Source organism: Apteryx rowi, unplaced genomic scaffold (assembly GCF_003343035.1).
Source record: "Apteryx rowi isolate R43461 unplaced genomic scaffold, aptRow1 scaffold_226, whole genome shotgun sequence".
NCBI lineage: Eukaryota > Metazoa > Chordata > Aves > Apterygiformes > Apterygidae > Apteryx > Apteryx rowi.
The window spans coordinates 1,020,697-1,033,074 of NW_020448597.1; the positions used below are offsets into that span (position 1 = coordinate 1,020,697).

General features: G+C 39.8%; 1 protein-coding gene across 13 annotated transcripts in view; it reads left to right on the forward strand.

The window, feature by feature from the left end:
• Positions 1-1,603: 1,603 nt before the first annotated feature.
• The window catches only part of VPS50 (VPS50, EARP/GARPII complex subunit), a 104,671-nt gene continuing 93,896 nt past the window's right edge, over positions 1,604-12,378 (forward strand). For 7 of the 13 annotated variants that reach the window (XM_026065360.1, XM_026065364.1, XM_026065361.1 and 4 more), the window contains exons 1-2: positions 1,609-1,754; positions 4,748-4,816. In XM_026065360.1, coding sequence (XP_025921145.1) covers positions 1,722-1,754; positions 4,748-4,816 — 102 coding nt within the window. In that variant the 5' untranslated portion in view covers positions 1,609-1,721. Of the gene's footprint in view, positions 1,755-4,747; positions 4,817-12,378 lie in introns of all 13 variants that reach the window. The other 6 variants (XM_026065357.1, XM_026065359.1, XM_026065368.1 and 3 more) reach the window with 5 other exon arrangements.

Below are 12,378 nucleotides of genomic sequence, written 5' to 3' on the forward strand. Positions count from 1 at the left end.
CTGAAAATTTCCAGAACCTTCCAGAATTTTTAGCAACTTTATATAAACAAATGTAAGAAACATGAGGATTATTTCATATTAACAAAAGCATATGTAACAGTGATCCCAGGAGAAATAATGTCATTGCCCACGTGAGCCAGCAGAGGAAGAGGACATTTTACATAGTCCCAAGGGCTTCAAGGGTCTACTCTCCTGCTCCTCCTGAATGCTGTTGATCATACTCTTTGTTTAATCCACTTAACTGTAGGCTAGGCATGTCATATTTTAACTTTTTATAAAACCTGAGTTAGAAATGATTATCTACGTGGTTTCAAAATGTAATAAAACATTGGTCATAGGTTCCAACTAATGTCTGACTGAAATGAATGGGAACTTTCACACTTGGATAAAGTCAATTTGCGTGTTTTAAAAGTACTATGTGGGCAAAGAAAACTTGGAAAAGTAGAACAGAGTAGCATAGTTATATTTTTAAATAAATGTGTCTCCGTATTTCCAGCAATTGGATATGCTCCTGATGTAATTAATATGTTAGGTTGCTATTTTTTACACTGAATAACTCACACAAATAAAATTTAAATAAAAATGTACAATTATTTTATCTATAGAATTCCAGTTTGTGCTGATTGTTAAATAGCATTTAGACAATGCAAATCAAACCTCACAAATTTCTTCTTAACAGAAGCAACTGCATTAAAGTTGCATTAAAGCAACTTTATTTGTGGTAATAATGTTCTGAATAATTTGATATTTCAGCTAATTTTAGTTATTTTGTTAATAATAACTTTATGTGCTCAACTCATTAGAGGTTTTGTGCAGAAATAACTAGGAATGTTATTTTCAATGGTTGCCAGAACAAATAAGTTCTTGTTAAAGAATAATAAAAGAGAACCACTGGTTTTGAAGTTCACTTCATCATTCTGCCTTCTAATACAGACAGAAATACACCCATTTTCATCAAACATGTTCTGCAACAGGTACTTGGGCAGCTGTGCAGCTAAATAATGGTATTAAGAAATATGTGCTGGGCTGATCTGTGTGCAGACCCTAGCATTCCCAAAGAGGAAGACAATCTTCTCTGGAGTTATGCTGCGCTGGATACACTGGTAGCCTTTCGCTTGAATGTCATCTCTAGCAAAGCAAAGAGAGAGAGCTGCCCACCCGCCCTTCCCGCCTCCGCGCGGAGCGCGGAGGGACCAACGGCCGCAACCGCCTCCGCGGCCTCGCCCCCTCGCGCCGCGGCGCCGGCCCCATCCACACAGCTCGGAGACGCCGGTTCCTGCCCCGGGCGGGCCGCTCTCTGCCGGCCGGGAGCGGTGAGGTGGCGCCGCCGCCCGCGGGGTAGGCCCGGTCCCTGCGCGGCCGCGGAAGGAGTCACCGCGGGCGCTGTCACTCCTCCCCGCCCGGCGCGCCAGCAGGGGGCGGCTGCGCCTCCAGGCCGCCTTCCCGCGCAGCGCGCTCTGCCCTCTCCTACCGCGCCCTGCCGGCCCCCTCGGCGGGGCGGCCGGAGGCAGTGACGGGGATTGTAGTTCTCGGCGTCGCGCTCGCCCGCTGCGCGAAGGCTGCTGCCCCTGCCCGAGGACTACCCGTCCCAGGGTGCAGCGGGCGGGCCGTGTCACGTGCCGTTCAACATGGCTTCCCCGTGCCAGAGGGAGAGGGAGGCTGCGGCCGCGCGGAGCTGCTGAGCGCCCGCGGCGTGGCGGCCGGCCCTGAGCGGCGGCATCATGCAGAAGATCAAGTCGCTCATGACCCGGCAGGTGAGCGGCTGGGGTCGGGAGGCGCCCGGCTGGGAGCGGTGCCGGCGGTCCCGGGCGCCTTGTGGGGGGCTGCGGCGGCGGGAGGGACTCCCGGCTCGGCCCGACCCGGCCCCGCCCAGCGGCGGCGGCGGTGGGGCTGCGCTCCGCCGGCCGCCGGAGCGGAGTTTTGGTGTGTAATAGCACCCCTCTGGTGTCCACGCATCCCTTTCTTCCTCTATTTGCCTGTTTTTAATTAACAGTTGGAACCATCCACAGGTGTGAACACGTAATTTATGCAGCCACAGAATACACATATTATATATATTTATTGCATTAAATATCATGCAAGTCTTCTGTATCAGTTTCCTTCCCTGCATATAATTTTGGAGCAGACCGTGGTACGGTTACTTGGCTTTATCTGTCAGTAAATGTTTATGGTCAAAAGGCAGACCAGGTTTTGAAGGTGCTGGGGGAATATTTATATGCTCACAAGTGGACTGTGTGCTAGAAGACTTAGTGGGTGTAATTTATGCTTGGGTCTGTATTTCTGAAGTGCTGACTGCTTGAAAGGATGTTCTAGAAGAGCATATGAGTCATTCAGACATGCCAAGTATGTCTAAAATGAAGCATGTTTACCCATGTGTCTAAATTCGAAACCTTGAAAAAACTGCTTAAAAATCACCCCACCCTCCAGCCACATCAAATATTCTAGGTAGGTATAGAAAATGGTGGGAGAGTCGGTAGCTGAACTTCATTTGTTTCTAAACTACGTCTTCGGAGGTGTAATGCGTATACTGGAGTCAGGGTTTAAAAACGGAGATCAGCTTGGAAACCTGATTTTCTCCTGCTCCCCTCACTATTATACTGGAACAGATAATGAGGTTTCTGTTAGGGTGTTATAAGCCTGTGCTTGAGGACTCCTTATCAGTTCACTCCTTGGTTAAGAGGCAGCTGATCGCTTTGAAGTCTGTTTCCTGCTGAAAGGATTTCCTATATCATCCCTTTGAATGTGGTTTGCTCATTTCTAGCTCCAGGCTTCACTGAGTTTAGACGCTTCTCCTCTGAATTTTTTATCCTGCCACCTTTTAGAGTTTTCCTTTATATCTCGATCCTTTGCTGTGCCTGTAGTTCTTAATACCAGTGGAATGAAATACATGCACAAAAGTATGGTCAGTACAGTGGTAAATGATCAGTTCTCAGCCTGCTTAAAAGGAATTGGGGGCATTTGTGGAATAATTTGAGCGTTAACTGCAGAAGCAACTCTTGCTCAATGAATTAGCAATGGGAACACGAATCATTATCTCCTACCCTAATGGCTACGAATCCAATTCTCCCTTTCTGTGCCCCAGCAGTTTAGATTCTGGGAAATGAGTTTACATCAAACAAAAAATATTTTTTGAATATAAAAACATAATATTTATTTAAAATATACTTTTAAATATGTGTGTTTATGTGGATATGTTAATATTTTGTAAAGGATATTTGGGAAGCCTGCCTTGTATGAGAAGGTTTGGTGGAGGAATAACTGAAATTTGTGGTCTGAAAATTATAATAACTTATGTCATTTTTCAGCCTTTGGGAAGACTTAAGTTCCACTTAGCATTCAATGAGTGGACCTTTTTAATGGTTTTGAAAATAATCCATAAATATTGCACATTTTTGAGGGGAATATATGTGAAATATGAGAAGTGCAGCAGTTGTTTTGGGTTGTTTGATAGCTTGAATTTCTGATTCATAGAGGTCAGTTGTCTTTGGTGGTAACTGAAAAGGGAGATTGTTTTTAAATGATGTGCAAGAAAATCTGAGAATCCAAAACCAAAAAGAAGAGCTTTTTGCATAGTAGGAAGGTAAAACAATTTTGAAGTTGTAGTAGTTACTGCAGAAGTGATGAACTTATAAAGCACTTTATCACATTTAACAGATAAAAAAACATTGTTTTACCTCCTTCAATTTAAAATGAAACTTCTCTCATTGTAAGCTGATTTTTAATAAGCTGGTGTTTGTTTGAAGGTTAACTAATAATTGCATAGCTCCCTTCATTTCAAAGAAAGTATAGGTACCTGAGACCTGATTTTTCTGAAACTTTTGAAAGGGCTTAGAAACAGTATCATTGGTATCAGCTGGGGAAGATAGGAGGTAAGTCTGCCTAAAAGTCAGGGCTCATGTGATTTGCCTGAAGTCTCAAGGAAAGCTGGAGTCAGAACAGTATTTGAATCCTGAATGTTTAAGTTCACCTCTTCCTTCTTGTTTCTGATTGTAGTAAAAACTTACTTATTTTTTTCTAGAAAGCTAGCAGGAAACATGTTAAGAAGCATGTTTTGTGGTACTACTTTATAAAATTGTGTTGAACAGTCAGTAAACACATGCTCTAGTTAATTGATGTTTCCTGTAGAAAACTTCAGTGTTACTAGAACATATTCTATTTATGTGACTTTATGTATTTTAAAGAGTAATTATTACATGAAGCAGGTGATGTGGATTATACATCTTTTGCAATTTTGTTATGGATAAGGAAAACCAGTCCTAACAATTTATACAAAAGAGAACTCTTCCATCATACAGGTATAATATAATTATGCTATAGAGTAGGTGGCACTTAACTTGAATGAAGCTTTATATGATTCCACTAACCCATCAAGTCAGTGGAGTAGAGTACATTAAAAACTGAAATGTGTCCAAAACCCATAAGCATAAAATAATAGATCTGGGAGCTGACAGGAGGATGTAAGTATTAAGTACAAGTTTTTTTTTTTTTTTTTTTTAAGTGAACTTTACTGAGAAGGTGCATATTGCAGCATAAAGTTGTAAATGCTTAGCTGTTTGATTAATTTGTACATGAATAGTCTCATTTAAGTGTTTATAGAATAAGGCTTTAGCCTTCCAGCCTTATGTCAGTGTAATTTATTAAAGGGCTTGTAGGTGTATTTCCTTCAACATGAGCTAAGACTTGTGCAGTTTGATAACAAGATAAATAAACTAATGAATCCTAACTGACTATTCAAATTCTTTTAAAGGGTCTAAGGAGTCCTCAGGAGAGTGTTCATGACCTTGGTCCTATTGAAAGCTTTCGCATTCCTAGTAAGGTATGATACATGGTCTTTTTTCCCCCTTTTAGTTTTTCATTTTATATTTAGATGACAGTGGGCTTTTTTTGAACACCGATTTGCTGCTGTTCTTCTTGGCAGTTTTATTTCTTGCTGAAAAATCTTCCAAAGTATTTGCCTCACAATTCTAATCATTTTACAGAAAAATAGTCCACTGAGTCAAAATGAAAATGTGTTAAAATTTCTTCCTTGGAACTTTTGAGTTCTTGCTGGGATCCTGATCTTAATTCTATTTAGGATTTCTGCTGTAATAGAAAAAAATGAAATAGCTTTCTACTTTCTGTCACACTGGAAAGTAATGCTATACAGGTAGCTTGTGTAATATTGGTAATATTAGTCTTGGTATTCAGTCTCTTCATGGATTTGGTGCCATACGTATATTTCCTAGGTTCACAGTTTTCATCTGCAGCATATATAATTAACTTTGTGTTGACTTTCAAATATTATAGCTTTATAATAATATATTTTTTTTTTGTCTCACTGCTTACACRATGCCATCCCACTTTGCCTCTCAAATCAGGCTGAATTATCTTTGGTGGGAGGGGAGGGAGAAGCTTGTCACAATTTTTGACTGCCCCTTCTATCCTGTTGATTTGACTGGATGATTCACAAGACATCCTATGGATGATGTTTATTATTCAGTAATTTGGGCTTTACCTTTAACCAATCAGTTATTTAAGCTACTGGCTTAAATTGAATTTGGATGCCTTATTTTGTAATAGTTGCAAAAAAGAATCCTGTGCTGCCTTGTATAAAAGTACTGTGTAATAAGATGCTTGTGCTGAGGTAGACCAGAAAATCATTGTTACCATGTGTTTTAAAAAAAATCAAATAACAGTATCTGAATTGGCATAATGTTCTGTTAAACAGTGGCTAATATATAATTTCAAAGAGTGAATGTATTAAATTGCAGTGATGTTGAAAGAACTGTCTCATCCTAATGGCTTAGATTTCAGAAGTGCATATTCCTGTCACCCACTGACCATCCAATTTCAGGCTGTATTTTTTTTTTTTTTTTTTTTGCCAAGTTGAATATCCAGGTAAAAGTAGACGTAGGGTATCTTGCTTGGATTTTCAAACTGTAATAGTTTGATGTTATGTGTCTAGTAAGCCTATACCTTGCATCAATTTACAATGGGAAAACAAGCATATTTTAATTTGCATTTTTTGTCATCCACTTATGGCAGACAGCAATAACAAGCTTGTGGCAGTTGTATGCTGTCAAACCTTTGTAATGCAAGAACATAATCTGCAACTGTTCTGCAAACAGAATCTCATTAAAGTTGTTAGAAATTCTGTGCTTGAAAAAATTGCATCAACGTTAAAAACTTGTCACCTGATTTTATTTTTTTAAGTTGATAAAATTACCAACTATATTGCAAAATCCACAAAAAAGGGGAAATTCTCTTGCATCACTCTAAAATTAGATTATTATTCTCTTTCATACCACAGTATGAAACTTGAAAACTGCCTTCTCTTCCATCAAAGCTTTTATCTTAAATTTTTTGTATTTTTCTGTCTTCTAAGGTGTTTTTTTTCCTTCCTAAATGTTTTAGGTGAGTAAATTTTAAACTAACTAGTATATTCAGAATACTTTTCTGAGCTGCTTACTTTTAACTTTTTCCTGCTCAAAAAAATATATTCAGTGAAACTCTTATAAAGTTTCCCAATTACCTGACTAAGTGAAAATATTAACTTTACTCAAGATTTTCTTTATCTGTGTTATGAACAGTGTAACTCCTGGCTATGGCCCCAAGCCATTTAGCACAGTAACTTTACTTCCAGCCCTTTTCCATTAAAGGAAGGAATGCCTCTTTAAGCCTGCTAAACCCTTTATTTTAGGATTTTACTTTTCAAATTACAGCAGACCAGATGAGATGCTGTAATGTCTTCTGTCACTGTGAGCATAAATTCTGACATCCCGTCTTGAAAACAGGGATTTCTTTTTTGAGGGGGGAGTTGTTGGTTGTGTTTGTGGTATGAGTAACTGTCACAGAGATTAGGTTTCAGTATTATACAGAAGTTGAAAGTCCTTGAGCCCTTAGATTTAGATATTTGTTTTGAACTGAAACTATTCAATGCCATAGCAACATACTGATGTCGCAAATTAGAATTATGTTATAATTACAGCATCAAGCAGCTTTGCTGGATATAAGCTAAAGTCTCTCAATAATTATTTTGTGATAACGGACAAGATTGGTAAAGAGAATTGTCTTTTGAATACAAAGGTAAAGAGAATTAAGAAAAGCTGTACATTTTTAAAGGGAATGAGTAAAAGCTTAGCTTCACAATATCGCAGGCAACTCTTCCAAAGCAAATGCATGAAGCTGTTGTACCCTGCTGGCACACTTTAATAGCAGTTTTTGTTTGTATCTTGAACAATAAAAGTCTCAAGCTTGCCAGTCAAATAATACTCTGACTACGGAATGGTTATGTTGCTGTGCTTTTTTCATCACACTTCCACATTTGAAGTGGTATCTCCAAATTGATTTAGGACAAGTGTTACCTAAAGTTTCGAAAGCTGAATTAATGCTGTAGAAAGATATACAGAATGAAAGACTGCAGTGTCTGCATAAAATATTGGAAAGAGCACAGGCCATTGATAGATAATGCTAACTCTAGGGACAAAAATATATTTTTGAAATGGGGAATGACAAACTAGTTAGAAGGTCAGATAGAGAAGCTGGAGAGCAGGGGAAGGAATATATTGAAGTTGCATCCCCTGAGGAAAATAAGAGCAAAATTCTGTTGGGCCTTGATGTCTGAAAGTTGTTGGTCTGCTGACCAGTTGCTTGCTGGAAAGCATGTGGAAGTGATGGCTGTGCTCCCTCTCCGTGTGAGTTCAGTTCTGTTCTGTTTGTTTGCTTTTAACAAGTAGATGATTTGTTACCTGGATATGTTACTGAATACCTCTGAATGTACGCACTTGTATTAGCCAGCGCACTAACAGGTTCTGCAACTACCTTGAAAAATTCCAATCTGCCTCAATCACATGAAGACAAATAATTCACCTGCTAACTTGTTCTACTTCATGTTGTAATGCCGAATCATGCTGCCAACTCAAGTCACACAGAGATATAAGTGTATAATAGTTTAGGTCTGTGATGCAGTCTATAGAGAAGGCAAATCTGAAGTTAAAGGCAAACTTTCTAGAAGAGAGAGTTACCTGCAGGGATGTTATCTGCAGGGGTGTTTTTGTATCTTTTTGACTGAGATACCTTGCTTCATCTGTGCCTTCGTAGTCCTGGGGAGTCCTAATTCTTGGCGTGTTCTTTGTTTGTTGAAAATGGTGGATATTAAGAATTATACCACAGTATTGATTTTTAAGACACTCTGCTATTGTCAGCTTTGTTCTTTCCCAAACCAGTAGGTTTTGCTTAGTAGATACTGTCACATAAGGGTAAGATGGACAATTTGTATTCTTGAAAGCAATGTCGTGGGGTTAATAATGAGATGACTTTGAATGAGGTTCTCTCCGTCTTGATGTTAACCAGCTCATCCTCAGTATGCAAATACTAGTTGACTCTTTGTGGCTTATGGTGGTAAACAATGCTGATTTTTTTTTTAATGCTTTTCCTGTGGACAGTATGCATTTCAAACTATATAAAAGTGTGAATTTCTCATTTTGTGGGTTTCTGTTTCCGCAACAGTAGTTGAATGCTTTTTCAGGAGTGCATTAGGTGGTGTGATTAATACCTGTTGCATGGATCAGCCTTTGTTATTCTCTTTTCATGAGGGGAATTGCTTTCATAGTGTAGTGTTTATTTTGGTAGAGTGAAGGTTTTTTAATAGGTACTCTGTAATCGCATTGGAGAAGAAAAGATCAAAGGAATGTTCTGGGCATTTTATGTGAAAGATAAGGGACTGTCACAAACCTTCCTGTGGCCCTTCATTCTGTAGCTATGGATCAGCAGCAAAAAGAAAAAAAAAAATTGTCTTGAGTGAGTTTTTATTTTATATGTGCATATATAAATTTACACATATATGTATAAGTAAATATACATATGTATATAAATGATGTCATGAGACATAGCATGTATATATATATAAATTAATTTCACATATTATTTGTTTGATTATAGTAGGATATTACAATACACCTGCTGAGTGGAACTGTCAAGCAGGATTCCTCCTCTTGGAGTTTAAGATGAGCTTTTCTTAGAACGCAAATGTTAGCAGAGTGCAGGAGGGAGGGTTATGAATTGACACCATGTTTGTCTGTGTTCTTTCTGCTGATGATGAGCTTTTCTTAGAACGCAAATGTTAGCAGAGTGCAGGAGGGAGGGTTATGAATTGACACCATGTTTGTCTGTGTTCTTTCTGCTGATGACAAAGATAGGGAAGTTGTGTCCAAATGAGGACCGAGCATGTTTGCCTTCAGCAGAATTTGCCACTGGCTCTCTCTATGCAGAGGTGCGTAGGCTAACACTGACCTTCCACTTCTAATTAGGAACTGAAGGCCGTCTTGATCATGAGCTTTTTAAATGTCTTTTAAATGTCTTTTGGCTGATTGTGACTGGAATGCAGAAGATGTTTGTTTCAACTCTGTGTAAGTATTGCTTCATTAGCAATTTTGTTTTTGGTGTTGTAGGTGATGTAGAACAGAAAGGAGAGTGGGAGTGAGATGCTTGTGAAAATAGCTGGGCAGGTCATCCAAAACTTCCTGAACTGCCTTTTGAAAGAGTCTGCAATGAAATGACTCTTCTGAAATGCCGTTCAAGCAACTGCTGTAGGTTGCTGTACCTGTAAGCTTATAGTTGCATATAACAGGAAGGCAAAAAGATGTGAGAAGTGTGTGGATGCAAACACTGCTTTACTTAGCAATGGCTCCTTCAAAGATGCAAAGCTGTCAAACATAGCTTCCCCCCCCCCCCCAAATGACCTTCACAAATATGTTTAGGTGGCATTATGTAACAGAGACCTGCTTCTTTGGGTGGCACTAATTTTGCCCTGGAGGAAAGTGTGTGTTGCTAAATTTGACAGGGTAAATTGGTTTTCTGTGAAAGTATGATACAAGCTGCTCACAAGAAAAATTGCACATTTGGCACCAGAAGTGATGCAAGTGTTATGTAGAAGTGTCTTGCTGAACAAAACTTGCAAAAAATGTCTAGCCCATGAACTGACATCTTAGATGATTGTGTTGGTCCACTTTTCCTTGAAGAGTTCTTACTGTTGAACATGTATTTTGACCTGGGCAGATGAATTGAATTAGAACAGTGTGTTCCACCTTACAGATGTGCTAATTATGCTTTCTTTTCTCTTATGTATCTAATTGATTTGTTTTAGCAGCGTTGAAATTCTCTGCATGATTATCATTGTATGATTCACTCCATCCCAATTTTCTACAGGTACTTCTATTCTGAATACCTCTTGGAATTGTTGAATTTACATAAAAGTTACTGTTAAGTGTTTTTTAAGTAGCAATAGTTAGAAAAGTTTTGAGGTAGAAAAATATTTTACTGGTCTTAATAGAGCTCCTCTCTCTGCCTCTGCAAGGTGTGTGAGCACTAACTTCATAGTGCTAAATCTGGCCATTCCTGAGGCCCCCTGAAACTGTGGTCTCCATATGTACATTCTGAATTTTTCTATATCTCTAATTAAAGGGATGAGGAAGTTAAATTTCAGTAAATAAACTTTAGCCAAGGACACTCACTTCCTTCAGTAGTGAGTGAATAGACTGGCCTTGAGCATATTAGTTATTTGAAACTAGTGGAGTGTGATGAACTGGAAGCTGTAACTTACTGTGGCGTGAAGTCAGGTGGAAAATAATGTAATTTATGTGGCAGCTTGAATTTATCCTGGAGAATTGTTCTCTATGGGCTGCTTTTCTGGAAGGAATGAACATGATAAAGCCTGATGGATTTAATAAATATTATCCTAGGTAGTATTTTTGGAAGAATCACTGAGATGATCGATGTCTTTGAGGCCGGATACAAGAGTTTCTTAGCAATTTTTCTAACTGTCATCGTCACCTTTATGTTTGTGCAGAGAACTATGTTTTTTTACAAAGGTAAAAAGCTCATTGATTAGGTTTCATGCAAATGCTAATATTAATAAAACACCCCCCAATTTGTTTTTCTGGATGTAGAGCCACGTAATAATGTGTACCTATGCTAGCTTTCTTAGTATATGTTCAGGGGATGTCAATCACCATTGACCTATGACATTGACATATTATTTTGTCCCTATGACAGGTATTAATAGCCTAAAAATTCAAATGGTTCTAAAGATTTCATACTAGCTTTCATTTTTTTGTTTGTTTTAATGAACAACCACCCATGAACTTAGAGCCAAACATCCAGATGATAAATTAGATTATTCCATTTGCAGTACTTCAGTGAACAGATTAAGCTGACCCTATTGCGTGTCTTGGATAAGTTTTAATTTAGGTTCTTGCAGATAAAACTCAATGTACTGTCAAATATTAAGCTAATTTACAGAGGGAGGCTTTGTGTACAGCTGCCAGTTGTTAGGGAGCCCAGAAGGATAAAAAAAAATAATATTTATATATAAAAAAGATAAAGGATACAAATGCATATGGTTATACTATAGATTCATTCCTTTGTAAACAAAATTGTTCTGAGAGCAATATGCTGTTGAATCTGAGCGTGTGCTTCATCTGCCAATACACGTACCCTCATGTAATGGAAGCTTCAAAGTGGTAGATTTAAAAAAACAAAACAAAACAAAAACAGACTCCAAAGGGGCTATTTTTCAAGAATTTTTTCATTTTCATAACCTGGCCTCTTTTTCATGTGCTTATTGATAAAGCTGACCTGTGATGTGAAAAGGACTGGCCAAGTGTCATGATTTGAATTTTGTACCTGGCTGTAAATGAGGCGCCCAGAGGAGCAGTGTGGCTGCATRGAGCTGTGCGTCTCTTCAGTGCAAGTGTGATGGAACAGGCTCTTCCACACCAGTTTACTGCAAACTCTTCTCCTTGGCATCATCCACTATCTGTAATGAGCAACTGAACTAGTCTTTGCCTGTATCCGAGCGAAGCGATGCTTAACGGGGTTGTGGCTTGTGGTGCTACAAGGATGTGCTCGCTAGGAGCTGGGCTGTGCTCAAAACTCATTTCTTAGGAGCTTGAAGAAAAGCATCTTCTTGCTCTAAACATCTTTATTCATTTACTTTGTTTATTAATTGGATACAGACTAATGACCTGGTTGTCCCGTGCTCGGCACGCTGTTAACTGCACAGTGTGTCACGCACTTCCCCACTTCCCTCTCTGCTGTCGCTGTGCTCCTTTCCGCCAGCCTCCCCCGGAGCCCTGCGTAGCTGGCGGGTGGCCGGTGCGCCCGTGCGGGCCTTGCTGGGGTGCGGGCCCCGCGGCAGGTGCGTCCCCGCCGGCTGGCGGCTGCCAGCATCGTGGCCGGACCAAGACCGTTCCCGGACTGGCCGCCTTTGGAAACCCGAGGCACTCGGTGGGGTGGGAGTGAGGAAGGAGACGATCCAGCCAGGAGCGCGGCGACTTTTGCCCGCGTCACGCCGGCGCCGCTGGCTGCCTCCCGGCCGGCTGGGGCCTCTCTCCGGCGGCC